Here is a 23,176-nt window from a genome sequence, read left to right on the forward strand (position 1 = left end):
GGAATCCAGGGCTTCCCTGGTGGCACAGTGGTTGAGAGTCCGCCTGCCGATGCAGGGGACATGGGTTCGTGCCCCGGTCCAGGAAGATCCCACATGCCGCAGAGCGGCTAGGCCCATGAGCCATGACAGCTGAGCCTGCGCGTCTGGAGCCTATGCTCCGCAACAGGAGAGGCCACAACAGTGAGAGGCCTGCATACCACAAAAAAAAAAAAGAAAAAAAAAAGGAATCCAAATCGGAAAAGAAGAAGTAAATCCAAATTGGAAAAGAAGAAGTAAAGCTGTCACTGTTTGCAGACAACATGACACTATACATAGAGAATCCTACAAGAGTTAATCAATGAATTTGGTAAAGTAGCAGGATACAAAATTAATGCACAGAAATCTCTTGCATTCCTACACACTAATGATGAAAAATCTGAAAGAGAAATTAAGGAAACACTCCCATTTACCATTGCAACAAAAAGAATAAAATACCTAGGAATAAAATACCTAGGAATAAACTTACCTAATGAGACAAAAGACCTGTATGCAGAAAACTATAAGAAACTGATGAAAGAAATGAAAGATGATACAAATAGATGGAGAGATATACCATGTTCTTGGATTGGAAGAATCAACATTGTGAAAATGACTATATTACCCAAAGCAATCTACAGATTCAATGCAATCCCTATCAAACTACCAATGGCATTTTTCACAGAGCTAGAACAAAAAATTTCACAACTTGTATGGAAACACAAAAGACCCCGAATAGCCAAAGCAATCTTGAAAAAGAAAACCAGAGCTGGAGAAATCAGGCTGCTGGACTTCAGACTATACTACAAAGCTACAGTAATCACGACAGAATGGTACTGGCACCAAAAACAGAAATATAGATCAATGGAACAGGATAGAAAGCCCAGAGATAAACACATGCACATATGGTCACCTTATTTTTGGTAAAGGAGGCAAGAATATACAATGGAGAAAACACAGCCTTTTCAATAAGTGGTGCTGGGAAAACTGGACAGCTACATGTAAAAGAATGAAATTAGAACACTCCCTAACACCATACACAAAAATAAACTCAAAATGGATTAAGGACCTAAATGTAAGGCCAGACACTAAAAAACTCTTATAGCAAAACATAGGCAGAACACTCTATGACATAAATCACAGCAAGATCCTTTTTGACCCACCTCCTAGAGAAATGGAAATAAAACAAATATAAACAAATGGGACCTAATGAAACCGAAAAGCTTTTGCACAGCAAAGGAAACCATAAACAAGACGAAAAGACAACCCAGAATGGGAGAAAATATTTGCAAATGAAGCAACGGACAAAGGATTAATCTCCAAAATTGACAAGCAGCTCAATATCAAAAAAAAACAACCCAATCCAAAAATGGGCAGAAGACCTAAATAGACATTTCTCCAAAGAAGATATACAGATTGCCAACAAACACATGAAAGAATCCTCAACATCACTAATCATTAGAGAAATGCAAATCAAAACTGCAATGATGGGGCTTCCCTGGTGGCGCAGTGGTTGAGAGTCCGCCTGCCGATGCAGGGGACACAGGTTCGTGCCCCGGTCCGGGAAGATCCCACATGCCGCGGAGTGGCTGGGCCCCTGAGCCATGGCCACTGAGCCTGCACTTCCAGAGCCTGTGCTCCGCAACGGGAGAGGCCACAACAGTGGGAGGCCCGCATACCGAGAAAAAAGAAAAAAACTGCAATGATTTATCACCTCACACCAGTCAGAATGGCCATCATCAAAAAATCTACAAACAATAAATGCTAGAGAGGGTGTGGAGAAAAGGGAACCCTCTTGCACTGTTGCTGGGAACGTAAATTGATACAACCACTATGGAGAACAGTGTGGAGGTTCCTTAAAAAACTAAAAATAGAACTACCATATGACCCAGCAATCCCACTACTGGGCCTATACCCTGAGAAAACCATAATTCAAAAAGAATCATGCACCACAATGTTCATTGCAGCTCTATTTACAAAAGCCAGGACATGGAACCAACCTAAGTGTCCATCGACAGATGAATGGATAAAGAAGACGTGGCACATATATACAATGGAATATTACTCAGCCATAAAAAGAAACGAAATTGAGTTATTTGTGTAAAGTGGATGGACCTAGAGTCTGTCATACAGAGTGAAGTAAGTCAGAGAGAAAAACAAATATCATAAGCTAACACATATGTATGGAATCTAAAAAAAAGGTTCTGAAGAACCTAGGGGCAGGACAGGAATAAAGACGCAGACGTAGAGATTGGACTTGAGGACATGGGGAGGGGGAAGGGTAAGCTGGGATGTAGTGAGAGAGTGACATGGACTTAAATATACTACCAAATGTAAAATAGACAGCTATTGGGAGGCGGCCGCATGGCACTGGGAGATCAGTTCGGTGCTTTGTGACTGCCTGGAGTGGTGGGATGGGGAGGGCTGGGAGGAGACGCAGGAGGGGTTAGATATGGGGATGTATGTGTATGTATAGCTAATTCACTCTGTTGTAAGGCAGAAACTAGCACAACATTGTAAAGCAATTATACTCCAATAAAAATGTTAAAATAAATAAATACAAGGTTGTACTACTTTTAAAAAAAATGAGTTTCTTCCTAAGCTATGAAATCATTCAGAGGGAGTATTTAATAATTGAAAGAAAATAAAAGTGACTATGGAAGGACTTCCCTAGAGTCTCAGTGGTTAAGAATCTGCCTGCCAATGCAGGGGACACGGATTCGATCCCTGGTCCGGGCGAAGATCCCACATGCCACAGAGCAACTAAGCCTGCATGCCACAGCTACTGAAGCCCGCGCGACCTACAGCCCACGCGCCACAGCTACTGAAGCCCGCGTGCTCTAGGGCCCGCATGCCGCAACTACTGAGCCTGCATGCTGCAACTACTGAAGCCTGGGCGCCTAGAGCCCGTGCTCCACAACAAGAGAAGCCACCGCAATGAGAAGCCTGCGCACCACAACGAAGAGTAGCCCCCGCTCGCCGCAACTAGAGAAAGCCCGCGCACAGCAACGAAGACCTAATGCAGCCAAATAAATAAAACTACGGAATGAAATGTTAAATTTCGTACTTTTAAGAGTATTTCAAAGTATGAACATGAGGATTATAAAATGCATAACAGAGGAAGTACAGACATCATTAACACACAAAGCAATTTTTTTAAAATTGCAGCACACTCTGAAAGTCTGTCTTATTAAGGATTAAATCCTAACAGAAAACCTTAAATCTTATTTAGCCTCCTAAGAGGGATTTGCTTTACTCTTTTGCTTAAATATACAACATCTGCTTATATATTTCTCTGACTCCATCAATAGGAAAATAATCCTAACTAGTAATTTTTCTTGCTTTCAAGAGAAATTACCCATTTTGAATACTGTCTCATTTAAGTCATATTTCTCATGTAACTGCAAAATTTCTTTTATGAGGACAAAACTTCTCTAGAATCCCAAATAAATGGCACAGGTGTACTTCACCTTCTGCTATGAGCATTCTCCCCACCCAACCCCACCCAAAATGCAAAAATCTTGCATTTGGATAAATGAAATCACATTTGGAAATACAAGCTAAGTGGTTTGTTATTTAAAATTGGCAAGCACCATATTTATCTTTTCTTATAAACCTAAATGTTCATATTTCAGGTGTAATTAAGAGTTATTTAGGTACACAAGATTAATCTGTGGGACGTCCCTGGCGGTCCAGTAGTTAGGACTTCGCCTTCCAATGCAGGGGGTGTGGGTTCGATCCCTGGTCAGGGAGCTAGGATCCCACATGCCTCATGGCCAAGAGGCCAAGACATAAAGCAGAAGCAATGTTGTAACAAATTCAATAAAGACGTTGGAAATGGTCCACATCAAAAGAAAAAATCTAAAGAAAAAGAAAAAAAAAGATTTATTTGTACTTCAAGTTTCTCACTGAAAAAAATTAAATAAATTTTACCTGACAGGTAACAATCTGATGTCTGTTCAGACGGTCACACAGCTCTTGTGATAAACCCACTCGTCTTAGTTTCTTGCTACCCATGTCTTCAGGTGCAGCAAGATAAAGAAGAACCTTGAAAAAAACCTGGAAAATAGCATAAGCAACAGTAGATGGGCTATCCAAAACACTCTACAAAATAAAAAATCCTTCAAGCGTCTCCACATACAAAATGAAACGTATGGTATTTAAAATATTACTGATAAAATAAAGGAAGGCAATAAAATCTTTCCAAATATTTTAAACAGGGGAGACAACCGTTTGTCAAACATGCACACACTGAAACAAGACCACATAAGAATGTGCAATTACAAATATAATAACACTGTGTCACATTTATATAGCATCTTTAGATTTTCGGTGCATTTATAAACTTTACTTGGATGTGTAATTAATAAACATATTTCCAAACAGCATTCTCAGAAAGTCTTTACTTTCATTGCGATGTAACAATAATAAACTTATTGACCACCTACTGTATACCAGGCACTGTTCCAAAGCAAGCTTCTCAACAGCCCTATAAGGAAGATTGATCACTGATCTCATTTTTACATATGAGAAACTAAACCCTGGAAAGGTTAGCCATTCCACTGTTACCAGAAAAAGTAAATGGTAGACCCAGAATTCGAACCAGGAAGTCTGACTCTTAGGCCTAGCCTCTTAACCAATATACTGTACTACAAGTCTGTAATCATATTTAAAGTCTCCTTTTTCTATGAATCAGAACAAACCTTCTGAATCAAATGAGATTTTATTATTTCAGGTGTTATTTACAAACTGAAATTGTTTTTTCGTTATACTAGCTGCTCACATCTCCACATGCAATTAAATTTCACTCTTCTGGTTGAACCCTGTGAGGGCTAAATGAGGCTCATGATATATTTGTCTTCAGAGAGTTAGAACAGAATCACTCTGATTCCCTTAATAACTCATGCAAAGGAGAAGCTGTGTATCTCACTCAGATGGCAAAATATCCTTTGACTAGAGTAGAAACAGGAACTCTTCATTGTTCCAGGGGATAAAACAATATAATTATCAGAAAAAGAGTCACATTTTGGAACAAAAATAGATACTGAGAATGTAGATATTTATTTCCAATACCATGGCCCAAATTTCTACTTAACATCTATATTCTCGGATCAGATTAACACTCTCTTCGTCTCTCCCGCTCTCTCTCCTTCTTTCTCTCTCTCACACACATACATCCTTCTCACAAACATAAAATACATCCCTCTCATTTCACTCAAAGGGAATTTGTCAGTATTGGTTTCTGTCTCTCAAAAAGAAAGTTTACCAAGTGACATCTGCTGTATCATTGCCTAGGGTCTTCACAGATCAGGTAGCTCTGGGCAATGACACAATTTAGACTGATAAATTCAATCAAAAAGGAGAACTGGGGCTTCCCTGGTGGCGCAGTGGTTGAGAGTCTGCCTGCCGATGCAGGGGACGCGGGTTCGTGCCCCGGTCCGGGAAGATCACACATGCCGCGGAGCGGCTGGGCCCGTGAGCCATGGCCGCTGAGCCTGCGCTTCCGGAGCCTGTGCTCCGCAACGGGAGAGGCCACAACAGTGAGAGGCCCGCGTACCGCAAAAAAAAAAAAAAAAGGAGAATTGTAAACCCCAAACTACCTGGAATACTTTAACAATGACGAACTCTGCTATCTCTGCCTTAGTAGGACCACTCCTATCACTTGCCTAGACTATTGCATACAGCCTCTGGTCACTCCCTGCCTCGCAAAACAAACAAACAAAAACATTCATTTGTTCCTTCCACAGATGCTTCTTAAGCACACACTCTGCTGCGCTTCTGCGGCACAAGAATCATGTAAGTATATTTCCTCCCCTTTGCGAACTCACAGTAAAAGACGAAAAGAGATATATACACAAATAATTACAGTCATGCAGCAAGTATTGTCATTGGAATACATATGTGCCGTGGAAGCAGAGAGGAATAAGCACCAAACCGACCTGCAAGTCACAGTCCTGTCAGAGGTAGCCTCCTAAAAATTTGCTCCAATCCTGTCACTCTCATCCTTTAAAACCACCCATGGGACCATGAGACCACAGTATAAATTCCACACTTCTTATGATGGCCTATAGCCTCTTCATAAACTGGTCCCTCACTTCCCTCACATTCATATATCAGACTGCAAGGCCCACATTCTGGCCTTTCTGGCAAAATCACTTGCCTCCCAGTATCTTAGTTTCTTCATCTGAAATACAAGCATCATTCAAATATCCACTTCATAGGAATGCAGTGAAGGTTAAAGGATGTGGATGGTGCCTGGCTCCGTAGTGCTCAAAGCTAGGGATTATGATCAATTCATTCAGGAAAACAGCATTAGTTGCCTCACGTGACCTGCCTGCCGGCGGTAACGTTGGTAGGCTACACAAATGCCTCCCTGCCTCCCTGACTTTCCTCCACAAAGACTTCCCGCTACTTAGACTCTTCCTCTCCAATGTTCTCATTACACTGTGTACACATTTGTTCGATAATCTCCCTAACATATAGTTATGGCTTGCATGTTTGTTTTTTCCACCAGAAACTGTAAATTCTTGCTCTGCGTGTGTGTGCACGAGCATGTAACTGAGGGTGTGAGGGACGATGTTCAATCCTGGAAACTGAATCCTCGCATCAAGAAAAAAAAATCCACATGTTAGATGGTCAATGAAAACTGTGAATTAACAAATAATAGCTAATATTTATTGAGCCCTTATTAGGTGCCACTGTTCCAAGAGCTTCAGATGCTTTACCCCATTTTACAGACTAATATTGAGGCATTGAGTTGAAAAACTTGAGCGAAGTCTAACAACTAGCACATGGTGGAGTAGGCATTCGAACCCAGGGATCTGACTCCATATTCCACGCTATTAAATACCTCTTCTTCAACACCATCTGAAGCGGGTCAGACACTAAACTTCCCTTAATGACGGGCTCCCCTGCCTAGACCTCAAACTGCCCACAAGTGGGAAGACGGGTGGACATCAAGAAGCGAAAACATCACCCCAGAAGCCCCTAACAATAACTCTTCCCAACAAGGTGCAGCTTCCAAGCGTCCCCCACAAAGGAAAGCCAGACGCCTCAGATCTGTGGCGGGGCTCAAATTAAGATCCTTATGGACCTAAGGGGGTGTGCCCTGCACCCAAGAGTTACTCTCCGCTCGCCCGATATCAACAACACTGGCCCAGAAAGGGAGCAGGAAAAAATGAGCGCACCCCAATTCCCCAAACCGCCCCCCACATGAAACTTTCCAGTACCGGGTCTGCAGCATCCAACTTTCAAAGTTTCCCCTACCCCTCACACAGTTCCCCGCGGAAAGGGACGCAAGGCAACAAACAAAGCGCTGGTTGGGTCGTCACTCTGGCGAAATATCCAATAAAACGTAGGCACAGGCCCAGGTCGGCTCCCGTTGCTTGCTGGGAATTGTAGTTCACATTCTGTAATAAGTCTGCGAGTCCCAACTTCTCAATATAGTGATTATCAAAATCCGGTGGAGGAACATCAGCAAGGAGAATATGAGCCAGGAAAAAACTTGCTTCTAATTTTCTCTCTTCTTCCTTTTGTCACTTCATTTAAAAACTGATTAATGGGCTTCCCTGGTGGCACAGTGGTTGAGAGTCCGCCTGCCGATGCAGGGGACCCGGGTTCGTGCCCCGGTCCGGGAAGATCCCACATGCCGCGGAGCGGCTGGGCCCGTGAGCCACGGCCGCTGAGCCTGCGCGTCCGGAGCCTGTGCTCCACAACGGGAGAGGCCACAACAGTGAGAGGCCCGCGTACCGAAAAAAAAAAAAAAACAAACTGATTAATGGACCAAAGAGACATGTTAGTTTTCTGGGAATAGATGAGAATCCACCAATCATCGAAGAGGTTTTGCAAGAGAGCTTTTGGTTTGTTTTGGTTTGCTTTTTTTCACCACACTTTGGTGGTGAAATAGTTTGGAAAATGCTGAATGAAATTGCTCAAACCGAAAATATGTAATGGGGAAACGTGAGAGTCTATAGTTGAAGAACACCAAGGAAACCGAACAGAAGGTTCAGTATAAAAGCAGCTGTGATTAGCAAACTAGTAAACTGTTACTTTAAGACTCGGTTTCAGATTATTCTATTTGAGAAAGGCTTTTGCTCATTCTTTGCTCCCATCTCCCCGTGCATACCTCTATCTTATAATTTAGCCCACTGCATCCTAATTATTGACCTGCACCCTGTCACTAGACTGTGATCTCCTTGAGGACAAGGACCGTATCTTATTCAGCTTCTAAAGTAGGCCCTAGCACACAGTTCAATTAATGGGCGGAGGATCTGTCAAAACCGTGAGCGGTGGTCCTAAACCAGATAGCTGATACCTCTTTCCTAGCTTCCTCTAATGCGGAGGTGGAATCACGTGACCCAAACAAATATGGCGCTTGATTTGCATATTTCCTCGATTGACCAATTAGAGTAGCTGCTGTCAGTCGTCATCCTCTCCCCCGCCCTCAACCTTCTGAACTGGATTTGTCACCTGACTCAGCTCAAACATGGCTGCGCTGGAAACTCTGCTGATTTGGGCGCTGGGAGCAGGTGAGTGTAAGGCGCCCCAGGGAAGGCGGGAGCGCTCTCCACGACCCCGGTAGGGAGCGTCCCTGAGCCCCAATCCCAACTGCCCTCCAGTTCTGACACAGATTCCTCTCCTGATCTTCAATCCTCTGCCTTAAAAGAGGGCTCAAACTTGGGAGGTTCCTGCTGAATTTCTCATCCGTAAAGAGGCGACCACCTGGGGATTTGGAGCCGGATTAGGCAAAAAGCTCAGGAGGAAATACGGAAGTGGAGTTTCGGGTCTGCGCCGCGGGCTAATATGACGATTAATATTCGTTAAATATTGGATGCGCCTAGAGAGATGGGATCCACCCCTTGGGGAAATGTGGAACTTCCCAAAAGAGACAGTAACCTGTCAAATCAAATTTACAACGTTAATTAGAAAAGTAAGCCCCGCCTTTCCTAGTACGGCTAGTTTGTCTAAACATAGTTCCTTCCTTTTCTTCTGACTCGGGTGTGTGTTGTTTATAGGAGGTACTCCACGAGTGAGAAAATTGACAATGTGTTTTGCGTAATTCATCTCTTTCTATCTCCCTTGCACTCTGTGCTGGGAAAATGCATCATCCATTTGGAGAAGAGGAAACTGCTTCTCAGAAGCAGCTTTTTGGATTTTTCTGTGAATGCCTTCGGAGAGGAGAATGGGAGTTGGCACAGGCTTGTGTACCTCAGCTACACGAGGCCCAAGGGGATATCCCAAAGAAGGTGGAAGATATACTTCAGGCGCTGGTCATGTGTCCCAGTCAGCTGAGGTAAGGGAACTCTGTCCTCCTGCCAGGCAGTCACAGAGCGGGAGACACAAGGTACTATACTTGAGCTCTGGTCCATGTGCCTCACTCAGTCACCTCTGAAGAGTTAACAAAGGTAGAGTGTATTTCACATGTTCTGAAAATTTACCTCTATAATACATGCCTATTTATTACTTTATCAGTTTGGCTATGAATTATCATCTGGAGCGGTATTTAAGCCTGGAACCACCATTTCTTGTTTATTATCATTAAAGTAGATAGTGCAACTATGTTGAAAAGCATTTTCTTTACCCCCAAAAGAGCAAACCTGCTCCCTTCTTGCTTGTGAAATTGAAGATATTGTTGTAGTTTTAACAAAGGACCAGAAGTGTATTCACTTAAAGCTTTTTATTTTGAAATAATTAAGCATAGACTCACAAGAAGTGCAAAAACAATACAAAGAGTACCCTTTCCCCAACTTCCTCCAATTGTGACATCTTATATAACTATAGTACATATCAAAACCAAGAAATTGACACCGGCACTGTTAACTAGACTACAGCCCTTATTCAGTTTTCACCATTTTTTAAATCTGAATTCTTTTTTTTTTTTTTGGCTGCACCTCAGGGCATGCGGGATCCTATTAGGGGCTGAACCCACGCACCCCGCTGCATTGGAAGTGCAGAGTCCCAAGCACTGGCCTGCCAGGGAAGTCCCAATCTGCATTCACCTTTATGTGTGTAGTTCTGTGTATCTTTATCCATTCTTAGACTCATATAACTACCAGTATAATCAAGGTACAGAACTATTTCATCACCACAAAAGAATTCCCTTGCTCCCTGGGAATACCTCTTTGTACACTGATCCCCTCTTGTCCCCTGGCAACCAATGTTCTCTATCTGAATTTTGAATGAAGTTCTTCCTGGCAGTGCTATTAACAATTAGTGGTATAGGAGTTAAACGTTCAGTCCCTCCCTCACTTTTCCTTACTCTGGCATTTACTTATGAGAAAGTACTGTATTAGCACATATAGAATGGAGATTTACATGATTCTTTTCTTCCTTTGTTTTTTCCCTTAAATTTGGATTCTAGCCAATTGCTGTCTAATTTAAATTACTAACTTCAAAGAAAGGCTTATGAATTCCTATAATCCTGTTTCTGGCATAGAGTTAAAAATAAATTTTTATGAAGTTCCTTTTTTCTTTGACTATTTGATTCTGTTTTCAAGATTTCAAGTTTTCTATTTCAGATAGCTTTGCTCTTATGGTTTTCTGTGTAATATTAGTTTGTTTTAAAAACTAGATAGGGAGGTGGAGGTAGAATTGCGACTTTTTTTTTTAATGAAAGCTGCTAGTTCTGTTCTGGTTCTTGTTTTATTGATCTGTCATATACATTCAAAAATTTCTCAGGACAATGTCTTGCCGGTTCAGGTTTAAAACAGACTGAGTAGTGACATCTAAATCTTGGATCACAAAAGAGAAAAGGTCAGTAGAAACTGTTTAGAAATTTTTTCTTTTTACATTTCTCAGATGTGGACAGGATATCAACCCTCAAAGATTAGCCTGGGTCTGGCTTCTTGTACTGGAAAAATGGTTGGCCCTGGAAAAGGTAAGTAGGTTTACATTTAAAATTTTCGCCCAGGGCCAAGACTGAAAAGAACTTGGAAGGAGTTATGAAATTTCCCTTTTGTCTGTTACTTCCTGTATTTTGAGGTTTGTCATATTCCTTTCTCAGTATTGACAGTGAGAATGGCTTAAGTATTTATTGCTGTCTCTTTACCTAAATACTTACATTGGCATTAATTCACTAACCTACCACCTGAGGTGATACTATTGTGTTAAATACTATTGTGAGTCTTGTGCCCAAACAGAACTTTGCAGAACTCAGTGAAAGTGACAAGATAGTGAATAAAGTCTAATCCTCATAATACTCAAGTAAGGGAGAATGGGCTGAGCTGAAACTTAGTTGTTCATCCAAAACTCTTATTTTAACTAGTCCAGTACAGTGAAATCTTATAGATTTAAACATCATTAATTAATACTTTAACAACTCACATGAATTGAAATAAAAGTTACCAAATACGAAAACAAAGTGAGCAAATTAATAGTGAAGGAAAACTTGTAAGGAAGGGTTTTTTGATTTTTATTTTTTTAAGAAAAATTACCATTCAAAGCACTTTTAGAAATATGTGTTAATTATCAGAAATTGATATCCATTAAAAAAATTCTCAGGCAATTTTGTATTAAACCTGAGACTTTAAGATTTAAGTGAGGAACCTCTGACTCAGAAAACACATGACTGGCCCAGGATCACACCATAAAGTTAGTTGGCAAAATTGGAGCTGGAACCAATGTCTTCTGCCTTCGAGTCATCAGTCCTCTGCTTTTTCCACCTCAACAATATTTTTAGCCTACATAGACTAAAAATTAAGAAACCATAAATTCTTTTTTTTTATTTTTATTTATTTATTTTTGGCTGCGTTGGGTCTTTGTTGCTGTGTACAGGCTTTCTCTAGTTGCGGCGAGCGGGGGCTACTCTTCGTTGTGGTGCATAGGCTTCTCACTGCGGTGGCTTCTCTTGTTGCAGAACATGGGCTCTAGGCAAGCAGGCTTCAGTAGTTGTGGCACGTGGGCTCAATAGTTGTGGCTCGCAGGCTCTAGAGCGCAGGCTCAATAGTTGTGACACACGGGCTTAGTTGCTTCATTGCATGTGGGATCTTCCCAGACCAGGGCTCGAATCCATGCCCCCTGCGTTGGCAGGCAGATTCTTAACCACTGCGCCGCCAGGTAAACCGCAAGAAACCATAAATTCTATTTTGTAAATGTCTATAATTTAGCCTAATTTTCTTCTTAATTCCTCTCAGTCATCAGAATGACTTTTGTCTTTAGTTCTGCTTTGGCCTGACACTTACCCTTCTTCACATAGCTGTCAAAAAGCACCAGAAGTTACTAATCTAAATGTATTTATTATCCAGGCTTTTGGTAATGGTCTAGCAAAGAGAAATGACAAAAAGATCAACAGGAGAGGGAAGGAAAAGAAGCAAAACTGAAAAATAATCAACCCCAGGTTGTTTAAGAGTTGGCTGTAGTTTCAGATCTAAGAGAGACATCTTCAGCTAAAATATTCAATAGTATCTTCAAAGAGAAAAGAAAAAAAATAACAAATGTTATTGTTACTGACTAAGGAGCTTTTCAGTACAAACATGGAATTTGTCAAGCCAGATGAACTTTTGCCTCAGCAGAGGGTATTTGTTTACTTTATGGCTGATTGGTGGTTGTTAAATTTCTGGACAGTTGGTCAACCAGACCAGGAGGTGGATTTCACTTCCCTGGCTCCTTTTCACAGCCTAAGAGTTGTTTTCCCCAGAATTGAAGGTCATTTGGTCCTTAAAGCTCCAGTACCTCAGTCATTTAAACAGTCGTGAGAATGTTTTAAACTTTATACAAGGACCTCAGAGAGTTTTAAAACTTAATACAAAGGCCAAGACTTCAAATGTGTTCCTGAGGTAGTTCTACAAAGCCAGAACTGGACTTCATCTTTTAGGGGCTTGCTGGCTGCTCCTGCTACAGTCTCCCACCTGCTGCCAAAAGCTCCTTTTGAATTATTCATTGAAACTGATTCCATTTTCCCTTTCCTTCATCCATTTTTGCCTTCTGCCCTTTTATCTTTTATCACGTGAACAGCATATGTTCACAGCATGCTGCTTCTAATAAGGGAAAAATAGAAACAACTCCCATGTCCACAATCCAAGACTGATTAATCTACTTGTAAAATACCATGGCACTATTAAAATCACGTGGTAAATGAATTTTCAGTGACATGGGAGGGTGTTTATATTCTGCCATGTGAAGAAAAAGAAATTTAGGAAACAGTATGTTTGTTATGCATGCATATATGCATATGTAGAAAATGGTCTGAATACCCTTAGAACACAGTTGTAACTATAGTTCTCCTTCAGTGGAAATATTTGGGGGGGGGTGTGCTGTGTATGTGTGTTTTCATTTGCGTGTTTGTATTCTCTGCTTTTTCTGCATTGAACATCCCTTGCTTTTATAGTAAGAAAATCTGTGCTTAGAAACATTGGGCAAATTCTTGCCTGGTTTAGGAATGTTAGTTGTCTATGACCCTGCATATACGTAAAGTAATTTCACCAGTAAAAAGAAGATACAAGCTAGTCAGTCTTCAGGATTTTAATGAAAGTCCTAAAATCTTAACCAGTTCTTTTATTAAGGGCCTGCTGTCTGGGCTTATCTATTCCTTCCTCTTAGTCCTTGATAGAATCACTAACTTTCAGCTTGCCAGAATGAATTTTCTCTACACCTTCCAATCATTAGCATTATATAAGCATTCAGATGGCATGATTTACAGGTGTCTCTAATTTAAAAGAGTGCCTGTCAGAATTAGTCCCAGACTTTCATCTCATTTGTATTTGTGTCTGGAGAAAGGGGGACTATCATTTTAGTTTTAAGGACCAGGTGAGGGGAAGTTATTGTGAAACAAGCAGGTGCAGGAAGAGTGAGAGGATTTCTCTTCCTTTATACATTAGTCTCTGATGTCCTGTCTCCTTAACAAACAATGGGGTCACTTTTTCCTTTTCATGCTTGAAATGATTAGAAAATACTTCCTAACCATTTCATCATTACTGAAGATTATTTTTAAAAACATCCTGATGCCATAGTTTTGTTTGATTTAGCGATATAATGAGATTTTAAAAACACATGAAAATACGGCACATGGTACCTGGCACATAATAAGTGTTTCATAAACATTAGATCTCTCCCCCTTTACTTTTATTTTCCAACCAAAAATGAATACCAAAAATGGGTTTAGGCCAAAAGAGGATCATGTGGGCCATTCCATCCCAGCTTACCCATAACTGGGTGTTTTGGACACTGCAAGGGAGAGTCTTGGAGAAGGACTTCAGGTTAGAGGCAAAAAAATCACATGAAATGAGCAAGCCTTGGCATTTGAGGCTAAACAGTGTGGGATTTAAGTGTTAGTATTTAAGAGGAGTATGTGTTCAGTTTAGTTGTTTCCGTTTATAAAGAAAAGTGTCTGAAGACATACCCAGGAATTTAATGGTCAGAAGTACTTTATCTTAGAGAAAACAGCAGAAATAAGATGAACCAGAAAGAAGTATTTATTTATAATTGTCAGCTAAAGCACATGCTTAATATCTATGCTTCCTTCTTATGATTCTTCTAGAAGTTACTTCCAGCTGGCTTCCGGAGAAAACTTGAGTTTCTTTTATTGTCAGAAGACCTCCCAGGTGACATCCCGGAGGACATCCTCAAGGTGAGAGAGGGCCCTGGATCTCTCTGCCCAGGTTTGCAGTCACTCAACAAATTCAGCTTTCAGGCATCCAGCAGAAGCAGGTCCCCAAGATGTTGGCAGTTCTCTGTTCTCAGGCAAGACCAGGCTAGGTGGAGGCCCCTTGAGGGGAATTTAGAGATAGGGGAAACTTATCTGATTGTAGAATTCTTAGAGGTAGCTTGGCCAGAAGTACTAATTATAGCTGAGGATTAATTTTTTTTTTTTCATCTCATGTGAAAGGAATACGTAACTTGGTTTTAAACTAGATGTTTAAATTTTTCACCAGAATGTGGCAGGGAATATAAAGGGAGAAAGGAACTAGTATGTATTTGCTGAATACCTTTTCTGTAACAGGTGCACTGAATGTGTTATAGTTAATCCTTACAACGGCCTTCTGGGAGCAGATTCAAAATCTTAACTAGATCTATACTTAAGTGCTTGAGGGATGCTCTGAGGCTCAATACTTATTTTCTTCATGACCCAGCCACCAGCTAACTAAAGATATATTCACAATAGGATTTAAGGTAGGGACTTTCACTTGTATTAGGTCAAAGACTCATGGTCCTGTGACCATCTTGGAGGTGGTTAATGAACAGGTATCCCTGAGTACCACCCACAGAAATGGTGCTGAAGTGTGGGAAATAACCTACCAAACAAATTATAGGCTACAGAGATCTTGCCTTTTAAAGGCTTGCAATCTAGCTGGGGAGGAAGGAAATACACACATGGCACAATTAGGTACTAAGCCATATGGTACTAATTTTAAGAACATTGAAAGCCCAATAAAAAGGGAGAGTTGTGTGAGTTGGAGGTACTGGGGAAGGTTTTAGGGAAGGATGAAGGATGATTTACTTTTTTAAAGGACCTACCACTAATTGTAAAACTAGTGTTACTACATTCTGTATCCAAAATCTTGGTTGGGGTTTAGAGGAGGGGTTAAAAACTGGTCTGTAGCGTTCTTTTAAAAGTTGAATTTAAATGCCTTGAGCTGGGCATAGTGTCTTATTCCCGTCTGTCACCTGGTCTATGAGTTCGCAGTCCCTGATTTCGGTTGACAGTGCACGTTTCGGAGGCCATGGGGGTGGGGGTGACTAGCTTGAGCATGGAGGCCTTGGGCAAATCTCTCTTTGCCTCAACCCCCTGATTTGAGGACACCTTCAAAACGAGGATAATAGTAGTGTCTTCTTCCTAAGGTGGTTGTAAGTATTAATTTAATTTTTCTGTGTAAAGGACCTGGCGCATAGTAACTACTACAGAAGTATTTGCTATTGCTACTATTGTATATACACACATGCATATATATATACACTGAAAAGAGGAAAACATGAAGGCGTGTAAGTGATAACGTTCTGGACATAGCGCCCATCCCTCTCTCCATCCCCTATTTAGGAGCTGTACACGGTCTTAGCACAAGATGCGGCAGACTCTGTGCTTGATGGAAATCAGAGGCAAGAGAGCTGGCCCCCTTGGCTCAGCTCAGAAGCTGTCTCTCTGCTCTGGGATCTCCTGCGGGAGGCCCCTCAGCCCGCGCAGGCCCTGCTGGAGCTCCTGCTTGGGGAGGAAGATGGCACGGGCCTCCAAGGCTGGCTCCTGCAGAAGGCGCTGGTGGACCTCATTCGAAAGGCACTGCGAGCTTTGCGGGGTCCTGCCATCGGGCACCCAGGGGCGGTCGATGCCATCTACGGAGCCCTGCGGACCCTGCGCTGCCCTGCAGAGCCGCTCGGGGCTGAGCTGCGTCTCCTGTGTGAGGAACTGCTGGAGGCCAGCGGGGCAGGGGGGAGTCCCCTGCGGGAGGAGCGGCTGCTCGGCTGCCTGCTGCACGAGGCTGGGCGGGGCCTGGTGTCCCTGTATGGCCACACCTATGCAGAGAAGGCCCCAGAAAAGCCACCGGCACCCTCGGGAAAAGGTGTGTTCCCTGCACTGCTTCTCTCATTCCACTCCGCCCAGCCCCTCTGACTCCCTCTAGCCTGCTCCCTTCCATGTTGTTCAGGAAACCTAATGGGAGAAGCTAAGCAAAAAGGGGCAAGATGTTCTGTGAAAGCGCAGCTTTCATAGCTTAAGAAAGAGTGATGGAGAAAAAAAATAAAGTAATAGTCAGAAACTACTGAGAGAAGTAAAGAGTCTTTAAGAGAGAAGTATAGAAAACCTGGTTTAACTTTTTAAAAGAGTGAACTCTCATATCAGTTGGTTTTTCAAATGGGCTTTACCTTAGGAAAGAAGAGTCCAGTTCCCCAGTAACCCCATCTGGTTTGATTTTCAGTCTCACCGGCTCATCTAGATCCTGAGCGGGCAATGCTAGCCTTGTTCTCCAATCCTGACCCAGCCCAGGCTTGGAAATTGGCCTATTTCTACTGCCTGAGCAACAGCAAGCACTTCCTCGAGCAGATCCTGGTAAGTCAAACTCAGCGCTTCACCACTCAAGTACCCAGGGACTCTCTCCAGGCTTCTTCACTCCTCCTTTCTCTCGCACTCATTTATCCAACGCAAAGCGGTTTAATTAGCAGCGAGTCGTCTAGTTTGTGTCCATCCCACAGTTCCAGAAGGCTCTGAGAACCAGTATCATTCATAATTAGAACTGCCAGCATTTTGTGTCAGTCCTTGGGCAGGCACTGAAATGTTGGATACATGTAAGCTTTCTGGAGGGTGCGAGGAAGAAAAGACGGTGGCAGCGATATGTTGCCTAGCTGACAGGGGACTCTAATTACTCTAACCTTCTCTGTCCAGATTGCAACTGAACTTTAGTTTAATTCAACAGCTATTTTTTTTAATATTTATTTATTGTTTTTTTTTTTTTTGGCTGTGTCAGGTCTTAGTTGCGGCACGTAGGAGCTTTCGTTGCGACACAGGTTCTTTGTCGCAGTGCACAGGTTTCTCTCTAGCCGTGGCGTGCAGGTTTTCTCTCTCTAGTTGTGGTGTGCGGGCTCCAGGGCACGTGGGCTCCAGAGCGTGTGGGCTGTGTAGTTTGTGGCACGCAGGCTCTCTAGTTGAGGCACACGAGCTCATAGTTGTGGCACGTGGGCTTAGTTGCCCCACGGCATGTGGGATCTTAGTTCCCCGACCAGGGATGGAACTCACGTCCCCCGCATTGGAAGGGGGATTCTTTACCACTGGACCACCAGGAAAGTTCTTCAACAGCTATTTATTAACCTCATTCTGTGTACTATGTACTATCCTAGGATCTGGGGATACAACAGAAGTCAATCCCTGCCTTCTAGGAGCTTACAGTCTAGTGTTTTCCTAAACACTTTGTATTCAACTGGCCACTTCTGTCATTGTCAGAAACCTCCCTTCTATACTGAAAAGCTTCTTACCCTGATTAGCAGCAAGTCCCCAGAGCTGCCTCTAGCAGCCTCCTTTGGCTTCCAGGTGACAGCACTTACCCTGTTGAAGGAGGAAGACTTCCCGAGTCTTGGCTGCCTGCTAGATAGAGAATTCAGCCCTCTCAGTCGACTGCTTGTGCTGCTGGGCTGGACACACTGCCAGAGCCTGGCGTCAGCCCAGAGGCTGCTCCAGACACTCCACAGGACCCAGGTAACTCTCACTCTGAAGCCCAGGCAGCTCCGGAAATGAGTGTGGTGGCACTTCGGGCTGAGGCAGAATGCAGGGTCCCGAAATCGGTCACATCTCTGACCCCAGCTACCTGAGTCAGCATCTCTTTCTTCTCCCGTATCGACACAGGACCAAGGCTGTGATGAGCTCCTCAGGGATGCCTGTGATGGGCTGTGGGCTCACCTGGAGGTCCTGGAGTGGTGTGTGCAGCAGAGCAGGTATGGCCCTGCACAGCCAGCCCTCTTCCCACCACTGGGCACACTTGACCCATGCTCTGCACGTGTGGCCACTTCAAGACATCTTCCCTGTAAATGGTTTAAGTTGACAGTGTTGGCCAGCAACAAATAATTGTTCCAACTGTTAAACCAGGAAAGAAGCATAAGTAGTGATTATCTTCACCACAGCCATAGGGTCATAAGTAGAGGATAATTTAAGGATGACAGTGATCACAAGAACAAAACCTCACATCTCCTGAGCACTTACTGTACACCAGGCATTGCTCTAAGCCCTTTACGTGATGATTTCACTTAAGCTTGACAATAATCCTGTGAGGTAAACACCAATATTATCCTCGTTTTAAAGGTGGGGCACCTGAAGCACAGAGGTGTTAAATAACATGCCCAAGGTCACACAGCTAGTGAGTGTGGTCCACATTCTTAGCCACGTGTTATCTTGGATCACATTTTTATTCAACAACTGCCTCTTGAAATGTGTGCGCGGCCCTGTGTTTTCCTGATAACTTAGCCTTGGGTCTTCCCTGGATCTGGGTTCTTATTTTGTTCTTCACCCACCTCACCGGCACTTCTGAAGTCGAGTAGGCCACTGCGGGAAGCAGCAAGGGGCCCTGACTCAAAGAAAAGCAGAGAAGCTCGTGTCAGCTCTCAGCTAGGAAAATTACAGAAATTAGGAAGCTTAATCTGTGGGCCCTTTCTAGACCCTGCTGAGCACAGAGGCCCTTCCTGGGTCCTTACTAGACAAGTAAAGCCAGCTTGATGAATGTCCTTCCCTGGGGGTAAATAAATGCTATCCTCTATCATAGACCAACTGAAATTTAGTGTTTGGGGAAGTGAAACCTGTGGTGTTACAGGCCAGAGAGAAAGAATAAGAGGGAATGGAGACTGGTCTTTCTCAAAGCAATTATATAAACTGCCTCCCCTTCCATCCTCCCAACTTTCCCTTTCAGCAACCCCATACCAAAGAGAGATCTCTTGTGTCACTTACATGGTGGAGAAAGCCACTCAGTGCTCTACTCTCTCCATCACCTTACAAACCTTCCAGCCCTCAGGGAGGAAGATGTCCTCAAGCTCCTACAGAAGGTGCCAGCCAAGGACCCCCAGCAAGAGCATGGTGAGTTGGCGATGGAGTGACCTGGGCAAGGTTCCCTCTTAGGACAATCTTGCAGATGTTTCTTACAGCACAAGATTTATCTAGATGTGATTGCTGGGATCTATCAAGATGGGTGGTCCAGCAGGTACCCTCTAAATTAGTGCTGTTTGCCACAATCAGATGACAAGATGTAGGGACATCTTCCCCTTTCTTGATGAGGCCTAGGGTATCCTATGAGAACAATTCCATAGGAACATTTGTCCTCATGGATCCAGCTGAGGAACCATGAGCATACCCTCATTTCACTGAAACAGAATTAGGAACTGCCCTCTGAATTCACAGCATTGTCACTGGCAGTATTTATGCAAATTCTTGGTGAGTCTCTCCATGCTTCATAAGGTTTCTTACAGCACACTTTGTGCCTTCCTTCCCTCCCATATCTTCTTCATAGTCTATTGAACAGGTAAAGAGTCTTTCTTCTAGAAGATTCTTTTTTAGAGTTTTTCTTTTAGAAGAAAGACTTGCCTGAAACAGTAACAAAGCCTTGTGTTTTTTTTGCGGTACGCGGGCCTCTCACTGTTGTGGCCTCTCCCGTTGCGGAGCACAGGCTCCGGACACACAGGCTCAGCGGCCATATGGCTCACTGGCCTAGCCGCTCCGCGGCATGCGGGATCCTCCCGGACCGGGGCACGAACCCATGTCCCCTGCATTGGCAGGCGGACTCTCAACCACTGCGCCACCAGAGAAGCCCACAAAGCCTTGTTTTAACCTTAGATCTTTGCTTAAAATTCAAGTCCCCATTAAACAAGCACTCTTTCTTGCTCTCAAAAATCATATGATGGTGTGGTCACAACCTACTACACAGGCCGGGGACCTTACTTTTGAGAGAAACAAACATTCTCATATGGCAGTAGATTTCTGTCAGCCTAGATATTGCTTTGATTTACTTCTTTAAAGGACCTACCACTAATTGTAAAGCTAGTGTTACTACATTCTATATTTTTTTGGAAAGGTAGACAACTTGTTTAGCAGATTTCCTAAAGGAACTGGAACTCTGTGTTTTCTACATACAAGTACAAAAGGCTTCCAAAGAAGTGTTTGAAATCTATCCCTGGTGACCCACCAGAACACACTTAGAACTTGAACTTGGAAAAGGCAAAAGAGGAGTGATAATAGGGCTTGGACTAGGGTGAGGCAAGAGAGGCATCTGGGGCAAAAATGTAAGGAGCCACTCCCTCTCAGCGAGCTTGTAAGTCCTGGCTCTGGGCAATAATGCCATGAAGAGGTCAAGGCCATAGAACAATATTGACTTTGTTCTGCTTATTACCCTGACCTTGGCAAGGCCAAGCTTCTAAGAAGTAATCACTAGGAAACCTATACCTAAAGGGGCTTGTTGCGGCATTGTAGTAGCAAAACATCCCTAACTATTCCAATGTCCTGCCCTTGAGGAATATGCCTAGACAAGGGATTCATTCGGTAGAGCTATATGCATCCAGCAGAGATTTAGTTTGTAAAGAAACATAATCAAATGCTTATGCTCTAAAGGATTTTTAAGAAGTAGGAAAATTAAATAGTATATAAAATGTTACACTCAAACACATACACATGTACACAAAACTATTAAAGGGGTTAAACCAGAATGTAGCAGTGGTTGTGTTTAGCCGGTAGGCTTATGGGTGGTATTTTTTTCTTCTTTTTGCTGTATTACATTTAATGTTTTTTCTTTGAACAGGTTATACTTTTGCTATGATAAGAATTAGGGGTAGATTAAGATGTTTAGAGATTCTGTAAAGATGGTAACCTTCCTCCCTCCTAAGTTCAAAACAAATTTTTAATGAAAAATTATTAAACAAGTGTACGGAATCTCAACAGAGTTTATGTTTTTTCTCATGATGTCTGCTTCAGGGCTTTCCTAAAAATATCAAGTTTTTTTTTTTTTAAACACCGTGTTACCTTTGCTCTCTTATTTCTCAATCTAAACACATTTTAAGCCTGCCTCTTGGGTAATGTGGCATTCGAAAGGTAGACCAAACATGTACTTCAAGTTTTATTTTTTTAAAAAAGGAAAAGCAAGTATTTTAAGAAATGTAAGGGAAAGATTTGTTAAATAGCCATGAGGCCTAGGTTGAACAGACATGTAGAGGGGAGGTTGGTGGGGAAAAGGAAACCTAGAGACTGAAAGTTGTTGAATAGAAAAAACGGCCTGGAAGGGACGCACATCACACTGCCAGAAAGGAGAGAGGGTGAGAACACCTAGGGAACTAGCAGTATGGCATCTCTTTGCTTCAGCCATACATGCAGCCCCTGCCTGAAAGAAGCATCTCTGGGACTTCCCTGGTGGCGCAGTGGTTAAGAATCTGCCTGCCAATGCAGGGGACATGGGTTCGAGCCCTGGTCCGGGAAGATCCCACATGCCGCAGAGCAACTAAGCCCATACGCCACAACTACTGAGCCCGCGCTCTAAAGCCCGCGAGCCACAACTACCGAGCCTGCGCGCCTAGAGCCCATGCTCCACAACAAGAGAATCCACCGCAATGAGAAGCCCGTGCATTGCGACGAGGAGTGGCCCCCACTCACAGCAACTAGAGAAAGCCTGTGCACAGCAACAAAGACCCAATGCTGCCAAAAATAAAATAAATTAAAAAAAAAAAAAAAGCATCTCTGAAGTTCTGCCTGTTTCTCTCTATAATTCAGATTCAACTGACGCCACAGTCCCTGCGCACCTGAGCCAGTGTCAGAACCTGACGCTCTACCGGAGCTTCTGTGCCATGAAGTATGCCATCTATGCCCTCTGTGTGAACTCACACCGGCACTCCCAGTGCCAGGAATGCAAAGACGGTCCCTCTGAGGACCTGGCCGTGGCTGCAGAACCAGTGAACGATTCTCTCTCCTCCCCAGGTGCAGCGCCGCCCCCCACCCCTTCCCTGGCGGGAGCTGGGAACAACCTGTCCCAGCAGGTTCTTTGCGTGGGAACCCTTTGCCACCAGGGCTGGGAGGTGGCCTTGGTTTTATTATGCCCACGAATAATTTATCAGCCTCTGTGAATCAAAGGGACATGGAGAGAGCAAGTGATCTGCATAAGTTCTAACAGAGCCTGAGCACCTAGTACAGTGTTTTCCAAAGCTTCTTTTTTTTACTCCAGTCCGCAGTAGATAGCATTTCACATCACTCCAGTTTGCACCTAGGTATATAATTTGTGCTTTCATGTGTATGTGTATATGTGTGTATGTGATGCGTAAACTGAAATAAGCTTTAAGAAACATTACTTACCCTTCCAAACAGAGCACACTCCTGATTATTTTTCTGCTTTATTTCGTTTTTTCAAATGCAGCCATCTAAGTCAGTGTCATAGGTCACAGCCTACAGTTTGAAAGAACCTTCTGTCCTATTAGCTCTCATTTTTCTTAAAAACTTATAACTCCTTACCTTGCTTTCTGTGACTCTGGCAAGTATCCCTCCCTTGCAGCTTTGGAATAGACCTTCATCTCTGAGCATGGTCATTTTAAGAGAGCTGGGTAGGCTGTGATCACCTGTAGTAAAACAATGAGTGCAAACAGGAATTGAGGAATAAGGAGTCTCCGGGCTGCCTTCATTCTAGGAACTGAAATATGGAGTGCTTCTCAGAGATAAGGAGTAATGTAATTTTAAAAAGCAGAAACAAGGGCTTCCCTGGTGGCGCAGTGGTTGAGAGTCCGCCTGCCGATG

General features: G+C 43.1%; 2 protein-coding genes across 5 annotated transcripts in view; one reads left to right on the forward strand and one right to left on the reverse strand.

Annotated features, from left to right (window-relative positions):
- The window catches only part of LOC112411020 (DNA repair protein RAD51 homolog 2), a gene marked incomplete at its 3' end in the record, with an annotated part of 54,122 nt that extends 46,819 nt beyond the window's left edge, over positions 1–7,303 (reverse strand). The window contains exons 1-2 of the mRNA XM_024761868.1: positions 7,245–7,303; positions 3,949–4,074 (exon numbers count right to left, since the gene is read on the reverse strand). Coding sequence (XP_024617636.1) covers positions 3,949–4,032 — 84 coding nt within the window. The remainder of the gene's footprint in view (positions 1–3,948; positions 4,075–7,244) is intronic.
- Positions 7,304–8,483: 1,180 nt separating this feature from the next.
- ZFYVE26 (zinc finger FYVE-type containing 26) overlaps positions 8,484–23,176 on the forward strand; it is a 61,502-nt gene continuing 46,809 nt past the window's right edge. Inside the window, exons 1-11 of one of the 4 annotated variants that reach the window (XM_024761864.1) lie at positions 8,522–8,543; positions 8,681–8,944; positions 9,030–9,307; positions 10,813–10,891; positions 14,489–14,578; positions 15,986–16,502; positions 16,857–16,987; positions 17,963–18,127; positions 18,275–18,363; positions 19,329–19,492; positions 22,166–22,369. In XM_024761864.1, the coding sequence (XP_024617632.1) occupies positions 9,114–9,307; positions 10,813–10,891; positions 14,489–14,578; positions 15,986–16,502; positions 16,857–16,987; positions 17,963–18,127; positions 18,275–18,363; positions 19,329–19,492; positions 22,166–22,369 (1,633 nt within the window). In that variant the 5' untranslated portion in view covers positions 8,522–8,543; positions 8,681–8,944; positions 9,030–9,113. Of the gene's footprint in view, positions 8,544–8,680; positions 8,945–9,029; positions 9,308–10,812; positions 10,892–14,488; positions 14,579–15,985; positions 16,503–16,856; positions 16,988–17,962; positions 18,128–18,274; positions 18,364–19,328; positions 19,493–22,165; positions 22,370–23,176 lie in introns of those variants that run through there. The other 3 variants (XM_024761863.1, XM_024761866.1, XM_024761865.1) reach the window with 3 other exon arrangements.

Source organism: Neophocaena asiaeorientalis, unplaced genomic scaffold (genome assembly GCF_003031525.2).
Source record: "Neophocaena asiaeorientalis asiaeorientalis breed wild unplaced genomic scaffold, Neophocaena_asiaeorientalis_V1.1 scaffold936, whole genome shotgun sequence".
NCBI classification, from domain to species: domain Eukaryota; kingdom Metazoa; phylum Chordata; class Mammalia; order Artiodactyla; family Phocoenidae; genus Neophocaena; species Neophocaena asiaeorientalis.